A 27,996-nucleotide genomic window follows, 5' to 3' on the forward strand; every position below is an offset into this window, starting at 1 on the left:
TATTAAATTCATTTAAAATATAATTTTCGCAAAATCATAGCATGTTCATTTCGTGTGCTGTATTTAAAGATGGATGTTTTCACACGAAATCCACCCTTAAGATCGAGGTGATGAAATGAAGACGAATGGTTTCTGTTGAAGTTGCTATCAATTAATAGTTGATGTTTATTATTCAATGAAGTCATAATTATCTATAAAGAAATCTCTTAATCAATCAATCCATTTCATTACCCTTTGATGTTCGTGTCACTTGAAAATAGCAATTTTCCTTATGTTTTAGTGCAATCACCAATGAGTAAAATGCTTTTTTCGTTGCAGGGCGCGTCTTCGAGCTTGGTTGTAAAGTTTGCAGACACGGAGAAGGAACGTCAGTTGCGTCGAATGCAACAGATGGCTGGAAACATGAGCCTTCTTAATCCGTTCGTCTTCAACCAGTTCGGAGCCTACGGCGCGTACGCACAGGTAAACTGCTTTGTCCCCCCCCCCCCGGCATATTATTTCGTAAGGTTGAACTTCCGTTTGAAAACGTATTCCGGGAAAATAATAATAAAATGGAGACTTCCGCAGCTTCTTCTATGTAATACCTATGTTAGTGATTTTCGGGATTAGCCAGCTTAAATATTCGGCGTTTCACTCCCTCTGCTGGAAGTGTCATCAGAAGAAATGACAGGCCCAGTAAGAAAAGTGAAACATCGAGGATTTGAAATAAGCCATTAGATTAAATGGCTTCCCACCATTAAAAAAATGCATACAACTTGGCACTGTCAATATTTCAGCTATTTAACAAATGCTCAGCCTACAAGAATCTGGCCTCATTGAGGATTCACATTAGCTTTCGCAGTAGGGTCATAAGTGTGTGCCGCGTAATTCATTATAATTTAAACAAATTAACTACCATTATTATAAACAGTAGATAAGTATGTTTGTGTAATTACATTTATTACATATAATAGGAATTTGAACAAATCTTGAGGTTAATTCCTTAATTGATTTTTAAAATATTTGCTTCAGATTTTAAGAAAAACCGAATATTTTTATTTATTGTTTTTATTTATTTTCAATGCCAATTAATTATAAACATTAAATTTCTGTACTATCAAGTTTATTCCATGGAGGGATTGTGTAGGAAATTAATTGATAAATTGACATTTTTTCAATCCTTTATTCAGTATCATACATAATTGGACAAGTAGGTTTTAATAAAATGTTTCAATAAGTTTTTTCAACATTATTATTGAATGTTTACTTATATGTATTGAGTTCACAAAAAGTTTACCACCTCCTGGAGAGTAATTGAAATATTGTAATATTATTTACTGTGTGTCATGGAGTCAATTCTGATCTCGTTGCCCAACTCTCTCCTCCCATAAACCCTGCTTTGTTGCCATTGCTGCTATCTTCATCCATGGCTGGCCACTCACCTCTGCCATTGATGGTAAATCATGCAGCAACAGGCTCTAATGGCAGCTGCCACTGCTCAGGGCACTTATATTAACCCAATGGCTGCTGCACTTGCCACTCAAATGCCTCATGCCGCCCTTAATGGTGAGTAACCACATAAGGTAACAGAATATTTCTGCTGAGGAGAAAATCGTATGTATGGATATGTTAATATATACTACAATTTATTCATCACTTTCTTCTTTAATATTATCAGTTTTCCCTTAATATTAATAATAAATGCCTCAAGAACTAAAATATAAAGTTAACACTAATAAAATAGATATTTTATTGACTGCCAATTAATTATTTCTATGACCAACCCTTATGTAACATATTATTTATACAAGTATTCAAATTATAAGCCTTTACATTTTCTGTAGAGATGCAGTATTTTGACTGAGCTATTAATGCATATTTTTGAATTTTCCTTCAGTGCTGGCATTGGAAAATTTCACAGAAAATTGTTGCCATAAAATATAAATTTCTTAAGGTTTGCTAATTAAAGTTTGATCAAGATTTTAGTCCTAGATTATTTCATGTAACAATTTTTTTTCTAGGTTCTGGTTCAGCACAGCCGGTAAATGGTGCTATTCCTAGTCTGCCTTCCCCTACTATGCCAAATTTCAATATGGCTGCACAAACACCTAATGGCCAGCCAGGTGGATCAGATCCAGTTTACACCAATGGAATGCCTCAGTCATACCCAACACGTAAGTATAACTACATAAGAGTGAAAATATCTGAATGGTTTTTGTTTCAGATTACAGCAACTATAAAAAAGGTTGAGAGTTTTATTTTTTGTGCATTAATAATTTTATTACAATTTGCAAGACTTTACAAAAAAGTCTTCTATTTACATATGTTGATTTGGCTCCATTTAGTCAGGTTTTTTATGTTATCATTCCGCTGAATATGACATTGCCAATTATAGCCAATGAAATCAGAAAATTTCTCCTAACACCTCATGTATGGAATTAATGTACTACTTTTTCTTGGAACTGATAACACACAAGTTAACAAGAATCACAATTACAAGTACATGCAAATCATTATACTTCAGAATCTGTGATGCAATTATTCTCTTCAAAATTTTACTGAAAATATAAGGTATTTTCTAATGTAACTGGATGAATCATCATCATTCCTCTAATGCAGTAATTTTCTATAAATAATTTCTCTTTCTCTTCTATAAAATTTCTTTATCACTCTATCAATTGCTATTATGTTGGCCCTTAAAAATATATTCTTATTCTTCTCCTAGGCAATGTAATATATTAGATAATGGCACTTTCTCATAATTTTCATTTCGCCATGATCTTAAATACCAATCCATGGAAATTCCTGACAGCAATTTCTACATTGTATAAATAAAAGAATACATATTTAGCAACTAATACTCTGGGTCTGCTACCCAATACTTTTAAGTTCTCAATGAACTTGTACAAATCACTATGTGCAAAATAATGAAATAGAGTGTCCTCTGGGAGAAAGTTTTCTGAATTTACCCCTGATTCAAGAAACAATCCTGATAAAAAAGTGATATACCAATATAGGTCATCTCAGCATTGGAATAATGGGTCCAGTTTTGATCCCTCTCTGGTCCATTTTTGATGGGGACGCCAATAGACAGCAGCTGGTGATGTGAGCAAGTAGGAGCAAAGTAGTTGTAGGTTATGTCACATGATTCCTGCAGCATCCAAGAGAAAGGGTGTAAAGTAATTTGGTCTTTGTTGGGAAATCATAGTTGCATAAATCAGGAACTCTGCAAATAAGAAGAGTTGATCTAAAGATTATTGGGAAGAGGGTTGTTTAGTAATGGTGATGAAGGGCTCAAAAATAGGAATACTTTGCCCTGTACATGACTACCAGCTACTGGAGTTTCACACATAATGAAGGGATAAGTTTTGCAACTCACATCTGAAAAGCATTAAATGTAATGGCTGTATCCCAAAAATTATATCTCCCTGTTGTCCAAGAACACAGGTAAGTCAATTTGGCAAATATTTATTTGCAGAAATTTCAGGCTTTGCTTTAGCCCTTTCGACAAAAGAAAAAATATATTGTACTTTGTTGGAATGCATACAAAATATTTCATAAAGTGATATGGTCAGGTAATGACACTTTTGGCATTATTTTATAGTGTTAGAAGTTTCTTGCTTATACATTAGGCACTCTAAGACAATATGTATAACTTTATAGAACTTGGGCAAAGTAAACATCACAACAAACATAAATTATTGGCTGCAGACAGACTTGAATATACATTCCATTGTAAACTTTAATATTTTAGAGCAGCATATTATTCATCGGTGTGTACACTTTCTGGTTGCACCATAACACTTTGATAGGCCCCAGCACCTGTTTAGCACCCCTCAACTTACACTATTGAATAAATATGGTAATTGACATTGACTGCAATTGCCCAATCTATCTCCTATCTAATAAGAACCAGAAGTAAACCCCATACTGAGGTCAATTATATCTTGTTGAACATCAACAATCAGAAAAATGTTATGCCATGATTACTCAGGTAGTGACCAGGAATTGAACTTTGCAAGTTTTTACTTTCTGAATAAGAATGAGTATGAAAAGATTATGATTGCATGTCATGTGAACCAATACTGAATGAATCTTCAATGAAAAGGATGGATTTTACTAATGTTGGGGCAAGTTAACATCTAATGCTCCAGATATTCCATAAAGTGGGAGAGAGGTGTGAAATGAAAAATATGCGATTTAATTTTCATTTTCATTACTGTCTTGAATTAATAGATTCAAATACCAAAGATGGCATCCAAAGTTTTAGAAATGCTCTATATTCATTCTCATTCTGTGGCCAAATAGAGTATTTTTGTGAATATTTTTCATGAATGGCTTATTCTGAGCAACTGTCCACCAAATTCCAATTCCTATCCAGAAAGTTCATAAACTTGCTCCAATGGGATGTAAATCTAATTATCAATCTATCCCTGTCAAGGTATAAATTACTTCATCTATGTCTGGTATCCTAACAACTTCTACCAGTACATATAAAAAGTGAAATTATTTTTATAACATATACATATTAATATTTTGACATTCACTGTGAATAATTGAAAAATGTTGTAAAAAATATGTATTTTGATTTTTTCTTATCTTCAAATATTTTATCATATCTGCATTCATTTTGCCATCACATTTCAGTATTGCCTGCACAAATGCTGTCAAACTGATTCTTGTGCATATGTGTGCCTCTTAATATCATTTTATTATAATTATACTTTAATAATAGATACCTATCAGAGCTGTACTCTTCACAAAATTTTTATTGACGCATTTGTCATTGGAATACAAATTCTGTTATTCAGGGATATTTTACCTGTATATTGAGGAAAATCAAAAATGCACACATTTATAATTCACACTTCTCACAATAGAACACATTTTCGGAGAAAATATACCTAAAGCAACTGACTCTCTGATGGGGAAAGTTTATCAGCATTGCAAGATAATGGTGATTACAGTGAAAAGTATTATGAAGTTAAAACTTGTATATTCAACATGGTATTATGCCTAGAATAAAATGACTAAACCAATATTCATAAAATCCAAGGGAATCCACTGAGAACGTAAATAAATAATTAGGTATACTTTAAGACCTTGGGGGACAACATAGCCTACTTCAGTAGTTACTAAATAAAAAAGTTATTCATAATAATCCTTTTTTTATTTTAAAAATTTCTATGATTAAAAAACCTCATTCACTTTAAAATTCATTATTAGAATGATTCCACTAGGCTTTTATGTAAAAATGAAGGTATTAAAAATAGTTTTTTCCATTTTATGAAAAGCAGAATGACATAAGCATACACCTGCCTTAAGTCCCAACAACTTTCATTGACCTATTCTAAATACTTTGCTTTGTCTTACTTTATTTAATGCAATAATAGAAAATCATCAAAGGGCTAATTTTCAGACAAAAATAGGAACTCTATAATTTAATTTAAAAGTTGAACCAAATGACAACACATATCTCCAATTACGACAGCCCATTGAATTAGGTAGGTATGTCAAATATAATTAAAGTAAATGTAAAATAATTTTACCATACTATACAGTAGAATTAAATTCTAAAATTAAGATTGAAATGGTTGTATATTGCTTCATAGTTTAACCTTAAATGTAATTTATTTCTAAATAAATGTAAATTAATGTTTTAATTTTATAAGAGGTTTAGGTTATGAATGAGTAGCCAATCCAATGAAAAAAAATATTTTCTTATCCCCCAGATACTAAGGTTGAACATACTGGTTTTATTTGTAGTATCACTTCAGCTACTGAAAAGAAAAGCTCAGAAAACTAGTCGCTACTCACAAAATGCTTCACATCTCATATTACCTGGTCATACTTCCTGTCTCCCATAATAGTAATAGCAATTTTATCATCCACTGACTATGCATATGATGTAGGTTTAGGAGTTGTCAAACAAAAAGTATGAAGTACAGGTGCAATACAACACTATGAACATGCTTAAAAAAGAAAATATACCATAAAGTATGTAAGAAACATGATGAACTACAACTGCTTGCCATTCATAAATTCACAATAACACTTCATTAGAAGGAGGTTCTTTAGTTTCTTTCATCACTACATAATTTATCACTCATTGTCAATCAGTGTGGTAATGTGTTATACATTCTGACTTCAATTGCCCTCATGCTTTAAAATGAAATTTCTGATTTATGGTTACTTGTATGGATTTGGAAATGATTTCTTGTTGAATATGAGTGAATATCACCCATTCCTATTCATAACAGAAAGTTTTCCAATGCCTTGGAATTGGAATTAGCGGTGGAACTCTATTTTTATAATTAGATCAACTGTGGAAATTAAAGAAATGAAAACAAACTTAATTAAGTTATTAGTCATGAGTGGCATGTGAATGTAAAAACAAAGAGATGAATGCATATTTTGAGTTTGAATTAGGTACTTCTGATACAAAGCTTTCAAAATACAAAAATGAATGATGAAAATCCAAGGCTTGAAATGTAATCAATAGTTGGAGTATAATCAGTTTTATTTGCTAAAAGTAAAGTAGCAAAGACTTCAAATAAATAATAAATGTTTTTTCTAAACTGTTATTTCATGATTATGATTGAAGGCATGAATTTCATTACCTAATTACAACATAAGAAATTCCTTGTGATTTACTCAAAAAAATCAATAATTCCAAAAAAATGTAAATGAACAAATCAAGTGAAAAGTTCAGGGAATTTACAATCATTCTAAATATTAAGGTTGGTTCTGAACTCTACTTCATTGTGGTAAATTTTAAGTAAACCATAAATATGAATTTACTTATTTGTCAAGAATTTTCCCTTTAATGCCCACATTTTAGTGGCAGGGGTGCAACTTTTATTGATTTGCTGTCAAGGTAAACTACTCATATTGGGAAACCAAGTTTTAAAAACTACGCAATTCCAAATTTATCCATTACACAAAATCAGTGCTGTGACATAATGGCAGATATAGGTGAAGCAGAAGAACAGGGTTTGAATGCTTGGGATGCGGAGAATGGATCTTTAATATAATGAAAAGCAAGAAAAACCTTGCCGTAGCTCTCAAAATAAACAGCATCATTAAAGAGAAAAGAAAGTGAGGTTTTTCAGCTTTCTTATCTCAGTGCACCAGCTCAGATTTCTTATTGTCATAACTCGAAGATATGCAACATGCTGTCATATGTTTTTGCCATAGAAAGTCAACCCAGAGTTAGTAATGAGAATCAAAACATCATATGTTTTTGACAATTCTTTTTCCCTCTATGATAATGTCTCCCCTCTACAATATTCTGATGAGTGAGTGTAGAACCTGAGATTCTGGAGCCAAATTGGAAGAAGGAATTGGGGGTCAGGGAGGAAAGTTGAGCGGCAAATTTATGTCCATGCAATCCATTTTAGATTTAGAGTTTGGAGCTTCCCAAAGAATAGCATTCAGTTTGATTTAAATCACAGGGGGGTTTGCTTTTGAAGATGAAATATATATTCAATTATCTAAAAGGAATTTGAGACCAATTGGTTGGAATACGTGATCACTTTCACTATTATGAATCTGTAACCATTATAAATGCCAAATATACTCACCTGCACTCTTCAATTTATGAAAGCTTAAGTAAATACATTGCTTCCAACTCTATATCTATTATGCCTCTTAATTTACCTTAGCTTTCCTCCACTTTCCCAGATACCCATTCCAACATTTGAATGGAGCATGGAACATTAAATGCTGTCTCCACCTATCCAAAGCCTAAGCTCTCCACCTTTGGGTAATACATTATGATGAACTATTGATAAATATGATCAGAGGTTTGGAAAATAAAATTTATAATATGATGCAACATGTATTCTTTTGCCGGAGGAGAGGGTGATTGGGCAAGATGTAGGTGGACAAATCACAGTAGGGTCTTTAAGTATCAGTTGGCCAAATGAGGAAGAAAAGAGGGTGGGAATAAGTAGACCCTCTATAGTAGTTGGAAAAGAGATGAAATCCTAAAGCATACTCCAAAATATCACTACTTTCCTTTCTCTACTCAGTGATTCAGCCCCCTCACCTTCCTCTTTGCTTTTTTTCTCAACACCCACGATACTATTTCCCCCCAAGACCTGCCCTAAAAGTTCTAATTTTTCTAATAGCCAGTCTTTCCCAAACCTATTTGACCACCCATTGCCCCTCTTCTATATTCTTCCTGCAATACATCTGAAATGTAATATAAATAATGTTTTTAATAAAGTGCTGAGTTTAAATAATGCTTGAATTTCACATATCGTTTTTAATTATGCTTTTAGAATAACTGTAATATTTAAGATGATTTTAGTGAACCGTAAAAATATTATTTTTAATATTGTATAAGAACATGGTAAAATAAAGGCATTTTATATTTATCTAGTAAAACCATTTTCCAATAATTTTCCATCAGTAAAGTATAGTAAATTAATTCATTTTTATGCCACTTGCAGCTTAGGTTGTCAATTTGTAGTGACATTTAAATTATTTGCTTCAACTTGTAAATAAGATTCCACTAACCATTATCAAAATAGTTTTTCACTATACAGCAAATCATTAAAATCTCCCCTCCAGCCTGAAGTCTGAGCTACTATCCATTGTTGCACTGACATTATTTCTTCTTGAATTCTCATTACCAATTCTCTGATAGAAATTAATGTGGAGAGAAATAAATTAAAGGTAAAATTGTCTACCATCTTGATTCACAGTGAGAATAAAAGTACTATTATTGTTGTCAGGTCTCAATAAACTTGTGCATCTCTCTCAAAGGGTGGTTCTTCATCAATATTTTTGTGTCCATTCCATCCACTGTTGGTACATTATATCATCTATTATCTAAATTTCTGTCATGTCAAAGGATGATATTAACTAGATATTCAATATTTCCAGAAGCTATTCTTCTTTTATCAATTGTGCAAACTTCTTGTAGTTCCTCCTCCAGGATATATATGTGATGTACTATACTAAATCTGGCTATGAATACAAATATACAATAGGAAAATGCAATACATTGCAAATTCATTTGTCTATATTCATGTTCTGCAATTTCTTTCAGGTATCAATTGATACTTTTTGTTCTGGTTTGATTATTTTGCTGTAAGTGGTATTGTCTGATTTCTTCATCATTCTGCAAATGACTAATTGCAGTTTCTTCTTCAATTATTTAATTCTTTGTCATCTTCTTCTTTCAATATCCTGTGAGCAACAAATTGCAGATTCTGCTTCAGTTTCTTCATTTCTTCTTCACCTCATTATTATAGCATCCCAGAATAATGAATTGCAGTTTCTCCAGTCCTTCGTTGTAATTGATATTTTTTGCAAATTCAACATTTGGCAAATATTGTTTAGTTTTCTACCTAGATTGTCCAGGATTACACATATACCCATAAAGCCATACATGATGATGAACAAACAGAAGTACAACACCTTTTTTATATCAGATAACAATTTTTAAATTATACTAATATGTCCCCATCTTACAAAATATAAAATTGATGTTTGTCCACAACTAAGCATTTTCATTAATGATTATTCATTGTAGGCCACTCTCAAAAAAATTTATATAATATTCCAAAAAAATTTGTTTATGAACCACATTATGTAAAAACACTCCTGACAAAAGCTTATTCATTATCACTTAGCCTTAAGCCTCAAATGAAAAGCAATAACCTTGACATGCACCAATCATAAATTCATCGGGAACAGTATAATACCAGTATTCAACTTAAAATTGTGTATCAAAAATCTTTTCACAGGTTCAGAATAAAATTCTCTGATTAAAAAGATAAGGATCATGATGAAACGATTTTATTGCAGGAAGCTAAACAAATAGTCATTTAATACAAAATACTGATCTGTTCACCCATGACGTAAAACTTTATCTGATTCAGCTTTAAAAGTAAGATTATCCACCATAACATGTGACCCTTAGTATAAAGACTTCGGAGAAATCAATACCTTTGTAGTAGGATTACAGAATGACCTATATTTATTCTAAATCAACTTGTAATTGGAAGGAAAACGTAAAGATTCAAAAAATCATCTTCCTGATCATCATATGAAGCAGGGTTGGATAGTCAAAGCACACCAGTTGAGAGAATAACATAATAGTGATTTCATAGCTGTTGTGTTTTTTTGTTCAACAACTACTTTTCAATAGCATGCCAATGCTGACACAAACAAAACATGTAGACTTCTACCAACTAATTTACTATGCGGTGAACATTCTGAGCCTGATCATATTATGCAAAGCAAAATTTGAGTTTTCACAGATAACACCTCACTGAAATAACTAAGGTGACTGAATGGTTCTTTAGAGAAATGATTAATGCACAATTATGTTTGAAAAAGCCACTTTTTCCCTTTTGCTGCTCATTCATTTCCTAATCCTATACTTATAAATACTATATGTAACCCATAATTTGTCGCGGTCTCTAAGAATTAAACTACTTTTACGTAGATGCCCTTCATTTGTCCATTCCAGCTCAAGGCTTGCCCAATGGTGAAGCTACTTTGCAGCATGCTGCTTACCCTGGAATGCAACCTTACCCTGGTGTTGGTATGTGGAAACATGTTTAGATAATACTTGCTCAAGTATTGTCTCCCTACTTTTGTTTTCATACTCACTTAACTGTATCAATCTATACTGTGTCTTTCATATAAAAATGCAATGTTTCCTGTGTGGTATAGTTTACACATATTTGAGACAAGCTTTAGTCTTTTAACCAAATGGGCATTGAAATCCTTTTGTGTAAGTACTCCTGCATGATTGTTTGTGTCACTTGCTTCACCTTCAATGGATATGTTTTTATTTCCCATACATATTCCTAATAGCCATGATTCTATTTAAAAAGTTCCTTCAATGTTTTCTGGAATGAATTAATGTGGGTGAAATATTTTCTATGAATATTAAGTGGAAATTTTTGAATGGGTTCTATTTGTTTCTTCTACATTGCTTTTTCTCTGCAATGTCTTTGCATGGATATTCCTGATAACCATCACTGCACAGTTTTAATGCTTAATATGTGTACATTCCTTATCCTATTGTAAATCATTCAAGGAATTATGTTGCGGGAGCCAATATGAGAAACAAGGAAAAATATTTAGGGATTTAAAAAAGTAAATGCTCTAAACTGAGAAGGGAAACTGTTTTTAAAATGATAACATATATAACATATTTGCAAATTTCCTTATGCTCTTCTTCCTCCTTCCCTCTTCTACCAAACACCTGCTTACTTCCTCACTGAGTGTATGTATCAATTTGTAATCTTCTTGGCAGCATACCCTGCAGTTTACGGCCAGTTTCCGCAGGCTATGGCCCAACCGATGACAACAGTCCCCCCAACGCAAAGGGAAGGTAAGATGCCTGATATATAGAAACATAATGCAAAAAAATATTGTAATTAGAAGACATTTATTTAATGAAGTCAATTTAAATAAGTAGTAGTCTCCTGTGTATCCCTCCACTCTGTGACATAAAAAAACTCTTTTCTTAAACTTCATACACTATACATTATACCAGAGGTTTGTATATCCAAATGAAGTTGGAAAATGAGAAATATGGTTGCTAATGAAGACAGTGTACTGGCTGTAGTATCACTTATCCTTACAATAATTGCATTGTGTTATTCTGCATTTGTTATGCTAATCCAATGGCTTGGCACTCGCACTTGCCTTGTTTTGGTGTGCAATCCTGTGTGTTCATTGTTGCTGGAAGTTGAAAATCACAGTTTTGCTTGCCTTGTTTAAGCCAATGCAAAGGAATGTTGGCACAAAAAACAAAGCTTTCAGTGTAAAGCAGAAATTAAAAATTCCATCATTTTATGGTCATCGAGTGAAATTCCATTTAAATTACATTGAACTAAATGTTGCTGTTGAGGGTTAAAAATGAGTGGCCTAATGCCTGTTAACACTTTTGGAACTTTCAAATGAAAATATTAATTTTTAAAACTTTTTATTTTTTATTATTTTATGCTAAAATCAAATCCAAATGATTAGTAATTAAATTTTGAGGTAATTTTTCCATGAGTTTCTTTTTCAATTTAGTAATCTATTTTAGGCACACTTACGTGCATTTAAAAGTGATAAAATAATCATTACTCAAATGAGATGATTAGGATGTTCAATAAAATCAGTCCTAACAAAACATGATCAGATTTCCACAAGTATTAAATCATAAAATTCAATTCAGAAAGTATTTAGCAAATGCCAAAAAAAATCTATAAACCAATTCTTTTCTAAAAATGCATGGCATGATATTTACATCTTTGCATTAAAAGCCAAACATTTATCCACTCTCTCTCTCTTTCTCTCTCTGTCTCTCTCTCAAGCCTTGGCTACGAAATACCTACTTGAGTTATGTGTATGTTTCCTCTTAAAGACATCAAAATGTAATAAAGTTAAAAATGGAAATCATCAGATGTAAGATCATGAAGAGCATCCCTCAATCATTATAATATAATAATATCTTCCAAATGCATATAGATTTCACTAAACCTCAACATGAAGTAAAAATATCTCCCAAGCTACACATTTTTGGATATCAAAAAGCTGGAGTTTACACATAATAGAGATGCATCAAAGTTCATTAATTTTGGTTAATCATTTTAAGAAGGGACTCCATAATATATTTGGAGAATTTTGTTTTTAGTTCTGGTCCAAATATGGCAGAAAAAGACTATCCAAATTGTTATACAAGGGTGGTAAACTCCTAATAATATTACATTATTTATATTATTATCATATCAGTAACTTCTAAGAAAACTCTGCATAAAAATAGTCAGGAGGGTGCTTTTACACGTTTCATTCCAGAATGTCCATAGTTGTATATATTTATTTGTTTTTTGTCCAATGGGATGGTGTAGGACTTCAATTTAGGATGTTCCTTATAAAACATTATGGGTTCGGCAATATCCACAATATAAACATTATTCAGTAATATCAACTCCACCCATCTCAATCAGCAATGTCAACTCCAATAACTTTATCTTATCCTTGGGCTTGAGAACTATTTCTTTCCTACCAATACACACTCTCCTTTCTATGGACTCTCTCTGACGTGCCCTATGAACTGAGCATTGTGACTAACTTCTTTTCTTTTCATGCAAGAAGCATTACGTAATCATTCCTGTAAGCTGCATTTTCTCCTTTCTTTAGCTTTAGGTCTTTGATAACAGTTAATTTGTCTTTCCTATTAGGCATTATTGTCCCCATCCAGAGTGTTTTCTCCTTCCGTTTCTCCCTTGCAAGAGTGACACTAGTGTAATACCATGATTCTCATTTTATACCTAGCACACTCGTTGGTCTTATCTGTTATATATTTTTAACAACATCTCAGTAAAAACAATTGAATAAACTCCATTAGTATGGCACATTCACAAGAAACTTGAAGCCCAACGCATAAATGATCAGTGGAGAAGGGGATCCTGCTAAGCTCTTGGTCATTCTTGGATACAGCTTTCCATTTTTCTTTTTCTAATTTTCCACTATGAAACTTTCTTCCACACTGTGCCATGCCCAAATTCACAATGCTATCACCTGTATTTCCATCACTGTCTCTTGAGTATACATCGTGTGCCTTTGTTTGGCTTTATAAATCAAACATCACTGTTAATGCATTCACCCTAGTTTTGGAGAAGGAAGGTTAGTTTTCCTCTCTGCAATTTCAATTGGACCGGTACTAAATTCATAATTTTCATTTAAATGATCATAGAACTCATTTTCATCTCTTTGCATGATAACCATGTCAAGTTATACTCCATGTCCAAAAGGTTAACTCACAAGGAGATGTTAAATTTATAACCTATTTGAAACCATATAGGGAAATTTTTAAGTTGTACTTTAAATTAGTTCCTTGAGTTATATTTAGATACAAAATTTGCTCATTATTCAGCTATAATCTTATTGTGGTTTCAGACCAGAAATTGTCCTATGCCAATTTTAGATAAACTCACTTAACACTATTATAAAACCCTGGCAGCATAATTTTCAGAGTTCAAAACACATCTCAGAAGACACAAGCAGCATTGGTCAAGGAATCCTATGCTGAAAGATTTTAATTGCCTCTTCCCCAAACTTCTGGGTTGATGATTATGACTGTTTGGTATAAAAAATGTCAGGTTCCAATGAGAAACAGGCAGTTTGTAAATGAAATGTCCTTTAAGGATATCAACTAACTATGTCTACATGATATAATCTTATTCATTACTTGTCATATTTATAAATGCAAATTGCATAAAAAAAGGAATGAACTGTAAGATACAAATCAATTTTTCTAATCATGACCACCATATATGCCTCTCAAATCTCATCCATGTTTCCCTCAGTCCTATACTCAAACACTTGACCAATTAATACTTAAAGATCTAACTAATACTTAAAGCCTCATAAGATGTATTCATCCACTATTATTTTGTATAGCTATTCTACCTTTCAACATGATGAAAACTTGCCATGCTTATTGAAAGACTGTGGATGTATTCCCACTTAGAATAATTAAGACTTTTGTTGATGAAGTCATCTGATGAAATAAAACATAAAGCACAAGTTGTATGACAATTTGGAGAATCCAATCTATCCCAGTATATTACATTAATTAGTTCCCAGATATTTTTGTCACTTCAGCTAATTAAATCCATTTTTAATAGGATAATTCTTAAATCTTTCATTCTGAATGAATTATTCATTCCAAAAGGTTTTGTTAAAGGTTCCTGAAACTTATGATTAGCATTGGCCAATATCTAGGTAGTTGAGTTTATTACATTGTAAAAGAATATTTAATACTGCCCCAAATCAAAATAGCTGTTACAGTTCTAAAGCATCTTTTAGGAAAAAGAATTAAAAAATTCCTACAACTCATATTTTATTGTGGAACATTCCATCCTACTAGATTCAGTCATCTTGGACTGTTTTACTGTTTGGACCCATTAGCCTATCAGTGCTTTATGTGGTTATCATTTCTGTTATGATTGTTTGAGCTTGGTTTTTGTTTCCTCTATGTGTTATGAGCTTATTAGCCCCACTAATGGGATGAGCAATTCATTAATTTTTAAATGGGACCTTGATGGAATCATTAATATTGATTTTTAGAAGATTAAAGGCTAGAATGTTGTCATTAAAAGAGAAATTTTTTCATTTGATACTTAAAATTGTACAACTGTCTAAGAAATTCTTAAGACTGCGCTTATACCTTCATTAACTCAAAGCCCACATCAGTCAATACTGTAAAATTAATTACCTTTATAATGTCTATACCTATAGATGTATACATTTATTTAATGTAAACTTGCCTCATATTTATAACTAATATGTTAAAATACAGATGCATAAGCTAAAATGTTATCATAGGTATGTAATTTTAGTGCTTAAAAACACGCACAAAAATTAATCCAATCATGAAGCAATCATATCAAATAGCATTAACTAAAAAAATAATTGCTAGACTCTTTTAAGAATTATCACTAAAAATGCACTATCAGTGTGCCCCTTAGCCACTTATTTTTAATGTACTAATATTTATATATGAGCATGATTTGAAAACTTTATTCCCAATCTTTGTGTGTTTTAAATATATGCATTGCTTTATGAATTATCCTACAATGTCTTTAACTACAATGGTGACTAATAATTTAAGGTTTCCTCTGTTTTGTATGATACAAATGTCTTTTCATTCATTAAGAATATTCTTACGGCCTTGAAGCCTTTATTTATTTTATTTTTCTATTATAATTCTAAATCTGGTTGTATACATTATAAATAAATACAAATTATATATAGTGTGTATGTATATATATATGTATGTATATATATATATGTATGTATATATATATATATATATATATATATATATATATATATATATATAAATAAATATATATATATATATATATATATATATATATATATAGGGTGCAGCACCATAACTTCTTTTTTCAAACTCAAAACACTTTCAAAAAAAAGGAAGTTATGTTGCCGAGCCCTGTGTATATACACTCACACACACACACATCTTTTAGCTGAATATATCATATTCAGAATATATTTTGGGACTCAATATGGAATCAATCATTACGTAGTCATTTGAAGCAGCAACCTACTATTGCAAAATAAAATCTCAACAAAAATTCCTTTGTTTTAAAGTTTGTATTTAATAATCTGTTGCTTGAGAGCATTTTCTTCTAAAATAAGTATATACATTCATCTATGTTTTTGTGTGTGTGCGTGTGTTTGGGTATATACATGTGTGTGTTTGTGTGTATATGTGTATAAATAAATAAATATATATATATATATATATATATATATATATATATATATATATATATATATATTGCATTTCATATTTAGGCATTAATAAAAAATTCCTTTATCACTCATTTTCCATCATTTTATTCCTTAATATGAACACCTTTTTATTTTCAATGGTGAAATTACTTTATGCTCTGAACAATATGTTTGAAACTCCATAAACAGATTTTCCTTTGAAGATATGAGGTGTTGAATCATGCCAATTGGCTTATCAGTATGGTGTCCCTATTAAAATAATAATTAACTTCATTTGTTTTGTCACTAATTGACATATTAATTATGTTTATATTTCTGATAGGCTGTTCCATCTCAGGCCCAGAAGGGTGCAATCTCTTCATCTATCACTTACCTCAGGAGTTTGGTGATGCAGAATTGATGCAGATGTTCCTTCCATTTGGCAATGTCATCAGTTCCAAAGTTTTTATTGACCGAGCAACAAATCAGAGCAAATGCTTTGGTAATTGAAGCAGTGAATATGATATATCAATTTTAATTTCCAATTATTATTTGTTTGGGAGTACAGAAATGCTATGAGAAATTTTAAGATAAATGATTTCAAGGCAGGATCATTGTGCCATTTTTCCCTATGTCAATTTATTATTTTTATGAATGATTAAATTTTGTTGACAAATACAAAGTTTTTGCTTATCCTTAATATTAAAATTAAATTACACAATCATGGTGCAATTCTTCTTTTTTAATACTATGACTCCAAGTAAAAATTTATCATACAAATAACCTTCTGTTTACCATGTAATTTCTATGAGTCTCAGTAGCTTTTGTGGTAAACATATATTTAAATTGAATAATATTGAGTAAAAATAGATTGTTTTTGTAACATTTACCGCTCAATTGCAAATCAAAGACATTTTCATTTTTTTTTATTTAACATTATGCTGAAATTATTAGAATTTCTTGTAGAGTAGACATATGAGCGATTATTTTTCTGGTTCTTCAGGTTTCGTTAGCTTTGATAATCCTGCCAGCGCACAGGCAGCAATTCAGGCCATGAATGGTTTCCAGATTGGAATGAAGCGACTTAAAGTTCAACTAAAGAGGCCAAAAGATGCAAATCGTCCATACTAGCGACAAATTTAGGAAATGCTGGGAAAACAGAGGTATGTTTATTAACCATTATTCTTCACTAGATATGCCATCAACCCGGTGATTACAAACTTAGTCGACATGACATTAAAAGGCAAGCATTTAACTAAATGAATGATTTAAACATATTGATTAATAATTGTTTTTAAATAGACAAAGCAATGAGTTGACATTTTTTCTTAAATATATTGAGTGTGTTACATGTATTTTTGTACTCTTAGGTTATTTAGAGTCATTTTTAATAGTTTATTTTTAAAATAAGGGGATTGTGAACAAAATTAATCATTGTAAGTATCATAGAAATTGTAACGTTTCATCTTTAATATTGATGTAATTATGCAGAACCAACCATTCATTCTGTTTTTCCACCATCCTTCAGTGTCATGGAAACTAAGCCGCTGCGCCCAAAATGGTTGCCATACATACCTAAACAATATTGGCGCCCCAGTAAGTGGCAGATGTTGTGCTAATGTTGTCACATTGATGGTGCTGTCAAATTAATATGCTGTAGCTCCATAATTCCTTACCATTTGTAAATGTAATAATTGGGTGTACTATTTTACTGCAGTGGTGTTTATTTGTTTATGTGAGTAAAAGAGTGTACAGGATAACCACAAAGTAAGCCATGAGAAAATGCAAACAAGAATATCATTTTACTTTCTGAGAAAGGGATGCATTGACTTGTGTAATAATGTTGCATCATGATTTTCAATGCATATGGATAATGTAATATCAATTATGCCCCATCACATATTGCCATACTTGGTTTTGTATTGTCTACCCTAATAAGTAGCCTTGCCAGGTTGTTTCACTCAATAATAACATTTGCTAACTCTATTATATGAGGATAATTAGTTTCAACTTTCATTCCATGAGCAAAATGTGCCTATTGAACTGAAGTAAAGTAATTGCTGCCATATACATGCAGGTAATTTTGACAGATTTCCCCTTTATGAAACTTTAAATGGATGATGAAAGTGAACTCAGTCCCAGACAGCATAAAATGTTTAGAAATTCACTCTGATCAAGTATATTTCTGTGAAAAATTAAATTACTAAGCACCAGACACCACCCTATCCATATTTTAGATGATTGCAAATAATTTTCATAGATACCATGTTTCCATGAGTCAGTAGTACTCCTTACACTGCTATAGTGGTGACCTTGAAAATAACCCACATTTTGCTGTTAATGAATCCAAAAAAATGTGTTCAAGTTCTTGTGCGCCTACTTCTCTTGCAGTGTATTTAATGACAAGCTCAAATTACCGTCTTCTTTTGAATCAATCAAGTCAATGAATTATTGCAGAGGTAGCATCTTACTTACAGTGTAATATGAGTACCAATTTGCCATCATATCTGTACCTGTTTGAATCATCATTTCATTACTTTATGACTTGGAATTAATAAGTAAATGGGAATATGGGGAATGCAAGTGTTAAATTATTGTTCATGGATGTTGGAAAAGTCAGTTCTTGAGACTGATTACTATCTACCATAGCTCCAGCTTCATTTCAAATATCTCACATTATCAGCATTAAAGATGAAAATGATAGAGTGAAAAATATGATATTGATGTGCTCTGTCATTTTTGAGTCAATAATTTTACATTAACTGAATATACTGTCTTACGACTATTTATATGTTCTATTCTCATGTAGTTATTTATTATAAATGCAGCTTTTGAAACTGCAGTATCTTGGATTTAGTAAGTTGATCACTGATTATGCTACTGGTTTAGATTCATTGTAAATTAAAATCTGGCCATAATGTGTGTATTCAGCTGTTTAGACAATCCACCCTCTACCTCGGTCATTGGGTTCCATAACTTTAGGGGGTGCCTAGAAGCTAATTTGCATCTGCAGCATATCTGGTTGCTCATCATTTTCATGCCCATGAATTTCATTCTTGTATGAAGCATTTTAAGGAAAAAATTAACAATGTCCAATATTCCTCGCAGTGAATGACATAGAATAATGCCTATTTAGGCACTATAATAGTACCAGAGAGATTTATCCTGCAGATTATTAGTTATGTGCACACCATCTAAATTATAAAGCCCCAAGGAATAAAATATGAAATCTAGCTGCAATACAGAAATGATGTTACTTTTTTGACAAATTTCATTCTAAAATGTTGGTATTACAATGCCAAAAATTTTGTAATCATTTCATGATTGAAAAACAGTAAAACTAGATAGGTCAAAATGTACAGTTTTTATAATAATAGATTATTGTTTTTTTAGTCTGAATTAATAGGGCTTCAATCCTCCTGGCTGCATTTGGTTCTCTCAGTGAACTCTTTCTGTGGGTAGTTTTCTAACAAAAACGGATTAATATAAAAAAATGTGTAAGGAAAATGTATATTTTATAATATACTATAGTTGTGGGCATATTCTGTTTATAAATAAAAATGAATGAGTTCTCTAATCAAATATATAACGTTATGTGCAACATATTACATGCACAAATGAGCAATAATCAGCATACAAAATTATTGCACAAATTTTGTATACTAATTATTTCACAGGGAATGGTAGGAACTAATTTATATATTTATATTTGCTGATGAACCGTCAGCTGAATTCATTATTTGAGAAAATGATATTCTTCATTTTTGTATTTACTCCCGAACACTTCGTGGTAATCCTGCATGCACACAACTTTTATAAGTGATCCAGAAGGAAAAGCATCAAAATGTTTCTTTCCTGGCACATTTGCTTCTGTAAATAGTTAGACTGTTTGTTTGATGAGGAAAAAATACAATAGAATAATCATTCCTTTGAATTGTATTATGAATATTTTGTTGAATTTTTCTTTTGTTCTCACTTACTCTACTTCCTGATCTCTACTTCAGAGGAAATTGTGCTTATTCTCCTAAAATAAAAGTATTGCTTTGTCATTGTCGTATTCTGTTACAAACCTTCTTGAGTCAAAGTTTACAGATGCACATGCATTTTCATTGAATTTGTCTTTAATAGCATTAAAGTTTATGATAGCATGCTACTCATAGATCATACTAAATAGTTACTTGCGTAAAACTGTATTTATAATAAGAACTCTCATTATTACTTTCTTTTATTTACAAAATAAATACATTTCAAAACAATGTTTTTATTGCTGACCCCTCACTACTTAGTCTGATTTTCAGAGAAAAGAAAAGATTGCTGTTCTTGGTAAAGAAATAAGTTATGTCCACAAGCATTTGAATTTATAGAGCCAGTGTTTTAGTAACTAGCAATCAATATCTTTTTGAGCACAGGGGAAAATTCCAATGGTTGTGTTTTATTCTTATTTCAATGTCAAGTGGGAACCAATTTTTCTTTTCTCTGGAAACTTATCAGCAAAAGCCTTAAGGCCTGTCTTCACTATTCAGTGCCTTAAAGTCAATGGCCAGTAAACATATAAATGTTATTCGACTCCTACGCATTTCTTAATGTTTCTGGATAGCAAATTTTATTTTACTGAATGCATCATAATTCCAAATTATTAGGCAGATATTATTTTATTTATTGTGGAATGCCTTAACTGCAGCTTCTGCTTAAATTGTGTATGCATATTGGTGGATGTTTGTGGCATTAATATACTCTTTGAAAAAAGCTAATATTTACTTGTATTAAATGTTAATATTGCAAAAAGAAAATTATTGTATTTATCAGTAATCAAAAAAATAATTCAAAGAAACCATTCATTGGATATAGATTGTGGTTGACTATCTAGAGTAAAAACTTGAAAATTTAAACTCATTTTCAAATAATAATTCACATTTCTTGGGCACTCACAGAAATTTCCTGTTTCCTCCTCAGATCTCTCTTTTGGACAACGCTAATGCTATCAGTGGACAAGCTGATGAACATGATAACAGAGTGTTGGTGGCTCTTCATTATTGATAAAATTCATATTTATATCATCATGCGAGTGTCTCGTGTAGCTTGGGAGGTGACAGGGGCGTGGGAAGCACAGTTGGCTGCTGCCACTCATCATTCTGAGACTTCCTGACAAGTATTAGGCATTATAGTAGATTTAAGCTAGGAATATGTAGAAGATAGTTGCTTCATATTCTTATGATATACATTATAACTTGTATTTATATTATAAATATTTCTGAATACTAAAGTAAAAAATCACAATTTGCTTAAGGCTTGGCTGTTGGTCTCCACAGGTTGACTTCCAAAGAGATGATGGTTCAAGGTCCCCAGGTGTTTAATTCCTGTCCATATTCGGTACATAATTATGGAATCATATGTTTTTTAATGAGATATTCCAATTGTGCTGTGATATATATTGATTGTGTAGGAAGGTTACTTTCATCCTATGTAAATTGACTGGGGAAATTTTTCCAACTTTTGATAAGAAGGTTTATATTTGAACAACTGGAAGACATGTTTCTTTGTAAGGTATTTTTTTTCATGTGTTTGTGTCACAAATACATCTGCATGCCTTCTGGTTTAATTAAATTTTATATATCATACTCTTTGTTTCTTACCTTAGGAGCCTAACAGCACTTGAATGCTAAGTTGCACAAGTATCCACAAATTTATCCAATATAACTTTCAAATATTTATATGAAAAATATAAAATTGTAATATTTCTACAACCTAGTGACATCAGATGTAAAGTACCAAATATTCATAAAATGACTTAGAGGTAGAAACTGCGATGAGAAGACGAATTTGTAGCAAGGTTAAATGAATAATTCTGAAAGTTCATTTGAACAATTAATAGAGGGAAGAATTTTGTTTTACACGATGGTCACTATTCTTGCATTCATGTTTTATAAAATTAAAAGTTTAACTAAAAATTAGAGAAGCATTTTGAAAAAGGGTAAGTACTGGTTGACTTGTTATGGAATTCAATATACCTGGGTATCATATTAAAGCCATTTGGAAGGCATGATAGGTTGATGTTGATCATTAGGAAGCTTGAGAAAAAAGAACCAGTCAGAGAAATAGGAATATTGAAATTTAAATTTCTAGTCTGCTTTCATAAAGGAAGAAAAATTATTGATATAAAAGGCTGATTATTTATTAAATTAATTACTGAGGCAATGGATTTAGTGCAATATGAGATAAAATTGTTATTTATAGTTTCACATTTAAAAGAAAGCCTGTAAATTATTCTGCTGACTGAAATAATTTATTCCTCATTAAAAAGCCACTTAAGGTAAAATACATCATTATATTTACATTATTAGTATTTATATCGGCAATTAGTTTTGTGAAAACTATTTATACAAATAAATTATTTTTCTTTTTGTAATATTCAAACTTGCTCAGAAGTTTAATCCTTAGCTTACACTTTAGTTTGTGATTAAATGTTACAAAATATTTTTTAGATGAAGTCCATAAATAAGCATTCCATATGATGGAACATTCCAAATTAAAAAAGCATTGCCTATAATGTAGATTTAGGAAAAACAAAGCAATTCCATTTTTTTTAAATTGTGAGATTTTTTTATGGAATGCTTGAAGGAACTTTGAACCAGCTCAGGAGGTCAAATTTGAAATGGCCTTGGGAATTGTTACCCCTCCTACTAGATTATTTTTATCAAACCAAAATTATGTTGCCTCTCATGGTCAATATTCTCTACAAATTTAATAGTTTCAGATTGTCCATTTTTTTATCGTTGAGTGATTTTTCACAATACTATGAATTAAGTGTTTTGAAATCATTTGCTTCATTAACTGAGAATTTTATTATAAAGTCACTGTAAAAATTGTATTTTTAATACTGATAGTTAATAGAGTTGAAATTGTTACCAAAACCAATGTCCTTTAAAACATGGTAATTCTTCGATCATAACATTTTATTTTCTTAATCACTTGCATTTTTAAATATCATGAGATACACATTCATACAGAGCATTTGTTGTTGCCATTAGTGTTTGCTTAAAGCTGTGTCAATGTTTAATTTATTGGGTTATTTCAAGCAGTTGTCATGGTGTAAGTGCCATGTAAATTTTACTTTAATCCAGTGCAGTACAAATTAGGTGTTGTTTGTTAAAAGCAAGCACAGTTTGCTTGGGAAAGATGATAGTCGGATGAGTGAGTTGATATCCCAGTGTCCAATGAATAACTAATGCTGTGCTATGGGTACAAATCCAGAGATGACTGCAATGGTCACTCATTTTTTCCTCTTCCTTTGTATTGTAAAGGAAATGAATATTGTGAATTGGGACTGGGAATTATGGAAGTTGAGCTGAAGTTTACATTTATGAAATGCCTAGTGGAAGGAGTTAACTAGAATGTTGGAAAATGAGTTTCAAATGGAATCGTTGAGTGCTGTGCATCAGACTACAGAGAGGGTATGAAACGGTAGGGTTGGAATGTGCCATTGACACAGATTTATTTTATAATGGGATGGACTTAGGATAAGAAATATAAGAACACAAACTCAACTAATATCTAGTTGTTTTTGTTGTAAATAGTTGTAATATTTTCATTTTAATTCCAAGTTTATTGTTGTTTAGATGTTTATAAACCTTGATGAAATAATTATTTTTTGCTGATGCATACTACACAAGAAACACCCACATGCTACACACACTGACACTTACAATGGATACATTGACTTTACCTCAATATTAAAAGAAAACAGTAGTATTCAGTGCAAACCCATGGAATGTGATGATATTCTCTTGCGCACTGTAAAATCCAAAGAAGAATATTGGGAAGGAAAGGTTGGATTTGGAATGCATGGAGGTGATGATTTGTACTAGCCAATGAACGCATGGAGGTGATGATTTGTACTAACCAATTTGAACCCCAAACAGCAATGAAGTGATTTTTGGATACAGGGTATGCTTTCTTATTTGTGTAAATGTTCTGTCATGGCAATGGTGTATGTACCAATATATTACTGGGGGTTTTCTAGTATTCTTATTGTGGATGAGACACATAGATTATTGGGGCACAACTTTTATTAACTTTGTGTGGATTTTTATTTATTGATTTTCACTATTTTCAAATGTATTGTATGTGCCATTAGGGGAAAATTCTTATAATGATTCAGGTTTTTGCACCTGGTTCCCCATGATTGCTCTCATTATTAAACAGGGGTTTTTTCTATGAGACATGGAGAGAGTTGAGAGCAGTGAAGCTTATATGCATCAAATATATAAATATATATATTATATGATATGAATCAAATAGAGCCAATATATAGCATTTGTATTGATCCTTTGGATCATCATTGTAAGGTGGACTGAAGGTAGTACGACCACATAGGAGACAGCGTCAACAGCAAGACTGATATCATCAGTGACAGTGCATTAAAGGTCCGTACTGTTCCTCTAGACATATGAGTTGCCTATGCTGGCTTTAAAATGGTCATTAATGAATGTATTGTCATACTGTAAAGAAACCTCAAACACACCACAGAATGATTTTTGTTTGCATGTACAACAACCGGATGAGCATTTGAATGATCAACTAGTGTACTCATTTTCACTACCAGGTATTACAAGTTTTAGCCTATTCCTTCTCTGGAAAATATACCATTATTATATAAACATATTTTTTCTTGACTACTCTGCATGACAAAGTAGAAGAGAAAAAAATGTAAATATATTTATAAATATAAATATATATATACACTAATGTAAAAAACTATAATGTACTAAGGTAAGAGGAAAAGAACCCACTTGAATCTCATGTTTGGGAGTTGAAAGTTGACTTGTTGGGACCAAGCAGCTGCGCCTCTCCATGGGATGGTTGTGTTGTAATGGCCCAAAGAGTGTCGTGATTGGTAGTAAGTGATTGGACTTCCATTGCAAAAGTCTTGTCAATTGTGGATTCTTTTGCCCCTTTATCCAAGGAGAAAGTATGAGAGATGGAACTTTTAAAATAAATGAACAAAACTGTCAAGATTCACCAGAATATATTGAAACATTTCCATTTTGGTAATTAAGAGGTAATATTGAAGTTTTCCAAACTCTCAATATGCATTTCATTGTGGGAACTAACATCTATTCTGAAAAATTTTATTTGGGGATGGATGATCCTAATTGTTTTGGAAAGATGCCACACTAGTTAAAAGGTAGCACATCAGCTACTCTTCTACCTCTTCCCTAGATTATTGATTTAATTTTGTAACACATCACACTGATTGTTATTTTATTATTACATGCTGGCAGTGTTTTTTTAAAGTAGTTTAGAGTATAATGTAGGGATATTACTGTACCTAGTCATTATTTTAAAGTGCTATATTTTCAAATTTGTTAATTGAAAAGCACTTTGAACTGTTTTCACATCATTGGGTGACATAAAATGTGACTGTTGAGTGTCAATGGAAAAGTGTTTGAAGAGTGATAGTAGACTTTCATTTGAAAACTTGCACCTGTGACCATGTGAGAGTGCATGGCAGGTTGTTAAACAGTATTATCTTCATCTATTCTGGAAAGTAGAATGCAAGATGACCAGTGGTTGTGATGGCCGTGCGATAAACATTTACAATTGCAAGATAATAACAAACAGAATGCCAACAATATTACTGAACCATTGAGGATGGAAGTGAATCAAGCAGCTATTTAGCATATCAGTGTGTTGAGCTTGGAACCTTCACAGGTCTCATTTCTGACTTTTGTGAGGTCAAGGAAAAGGGTGGATGTGTTCAACACATCATTCCATACTCTAACCTCTGTTGCATGTAAATTTTATTAGGTATATGATACTACTTAAGTTTAGCAGGCTAGAGTTTATAAGGCATAGAAAGAAAACAACAGCTATAACTGAATTTATGACAGTTGTTTAAGGTATAAGTAGTGAGTCTTATAAATTAGCTCTTCACCTTTCTGTTGTTTTCTTTCTTGGTCTCTTAATCCTTGTAAAGAGCTGACTCATTAGTCATCACTTTAGATAGTCATAATCATAGCATAATTTATATAATTTTTCTGCTGAATAATTCCATAATTTGAGCCATGTAAATGAAACTATTGAGTTAATACAGTGAATCTGTTTGTTGAAAACTGACTTAGTTAATTAATTAGAACTTGTTTAGCTGATATTTGCTGTCAGTTTTCACTTTTGTTATACTTTTGAAGAGCTAATACTATCTTTGGCCAGGTGCATGTCTGCTGTTAATTTTTTTTGCTTGAAAATGGAGGCTAAACTAAAGTTTGTTTCACATATTTGCTTGTGAATTTAAATTATAGCTTCCATTTATTGCTATATTTTTAAATGCCTTGTAAATATAAGTTTATCATATGGCCAATTATCATGATAGGTACATGAATGCCAAGGTCTGAAGCTTGATATGCTTGACTAAAACATGCATGCAAAGGGAAATGAAACAAACTTTGTTTGCCAGCACAAAATGCAACTTTATAATGACTAAGAAATAAAGTCAAATAAAATCATAATTTTTCTCGACCTCATTATTGATTTTATTCTGTAGGCCTTTCATTATATTGTCAGAGCAACATTTTACCTCTTTGAACAGTGGCATGCCCTGTGCTTTATTGTGAATTTATTTTCTTGTTTGTTTACCTTGTTGATGCCTTAGGATGCAGTGCAATCATAAAGGAAAACTTTTGAATGCTATGGGAGGCAGTAGTTGACTAAAGTTGATGGCAGAACAGCTACACAACTGAATCTGCTAATATTCATATTAGGATACTAAAAACAACTCAGTGTGACATATCTTTTAGCCATTTACAGAACTAATTGATATTTTTGATTGCTGACAATAAATGCATTACAGCTCTGACTTACAGTTAAAGAAACTTCTTTTATTTTATCCTATTAGACAAAAGCTAGAAGATCAGAATGTAAAGTTAGTTAAGTTAATTGTCTCCAATGTTAACCAACAATAATATATTGTTGTAATTTGTAAATTTTGAAGGAATTTTCCTTCTCACAAACATACACGTCATTCATGCTGAACTAAATAAGGCCTTAGGGCAAGCCTTTTTGAGGCCCTTAAAAGGGACTTTCTGAGGCTTTTACAACCTTCATCATGATTACAGTGTCTATCATTTGCTTGGAAAATGCATTATTTCAAATTCATACTAATTTTATAAGTATTTGTCAATTAGTCTTCTTTATAATTCTCAATAAACTGAATTTTTACCAGAATGCTCTAGATTTTTAGTACACCTTTCCAAAGAGCGATGATTTTTTTCATGTTATTTTGAGATGTGATAAAATGTACATGGTATCTTTGGCACTCTTTTTGGTTGAAGTTTTCATAGCATATTTGACATCATATATTTGTTTCAATACAATTAACAAGTGCTCTTCAACATTATATAAAAATACAGTACTATAAAGGAAGTAAATTAATAATATATGATTGAAATAAAAAATATATGGAGTGCTTAAAAGCAACAGAAAATTATGAAAGAGAAATGCTTGCTTAATTTAAAGAACAGAATTAGCAAGTGAAACCAAGGAGTACACCTGATGCATTTTCTTTATAGGTGACCAATGATTTTTAGAGAGGTTTATCAACTTTTAGTGATGCCAAAAAGATGACATTCAAAAACTTAATATGACTGAATTGTAAATCAATTGTTAATCAATTCATTGCATCATAACTTTTTGATGGAAACATAGCTGTTCTGTTGTCAGCTGTTGATAAATGCCATCAAACCTCTTAGAAGAGATTGT

The 27,996-nt window shown here is 31.5% G+C and overlaps 1 protein-coding gene across 5 annotated transcripts in view; it reads left to right on the forward strand.

Moving 5' to 3' along the window:
- bru3 (bruno 3) overlaps positions 1–27,456 on the forward strand; it is a 182,472-nt gene extending 155,016 nt beyond the window's left edge. The window contains exons 5-13 of one of the 5 annotated variants that reach the window (XR_011701448.1): positions 319–462; positions 1,449–1,545; positions 2,001–2,153; positions 10,466–10,540; positions 11,261–11,338; positions 16,586–16,744; positions 17,246–17,405; positions 17,771–17,838; positions 21,196–27,456. Coding sequence is in view for 4 of the 5 variants with exons in the window: in XM_071587314.1 (XP_071443415.1) it covers positions 319–462; positions 1,449–1,545; positions 2,001–2,153; positions 10,466–10,540; positions 11,261–11,338; positions 16,586–16,744; positions 17,246–17,373 (834 nt within the window). In the remaining variant the exon portion in view is untranslated. The remainder of the gene's footprint in view (positions 1–318; positions 463–1,448; positions 1,546–2,000; positions 2,154–10,465; positions 10,541–11,260; positions 11,339–16,585; positions 16,745–17,245; positions 17,406–17,770; positions 17,839–21,195) is intronic. The other 4 variants (XM_071587314.1, XM_071587316.1, XM_071587315.1 and 1 more) reach the window with 4 other exon arrangements.
- Positions 27,457–27,996: the final 540 nt, after the last annotated feature.

Source organism: Hetaerina americana, unplaced genomic scaffold (genome assembly GCF_022747635.1).
Source record: "Hetaerina americana unplaced genomic scaffold, ioHetAmer1.1.p SCAF_3, whole genome shotgun sequence".
NCBI classification, from domain to species: Eukaryota; Metazoa; Arthropoda; class Insecta; order Odonata; family Calopterygidae; genus Hetaerina; species Hetaerina americana.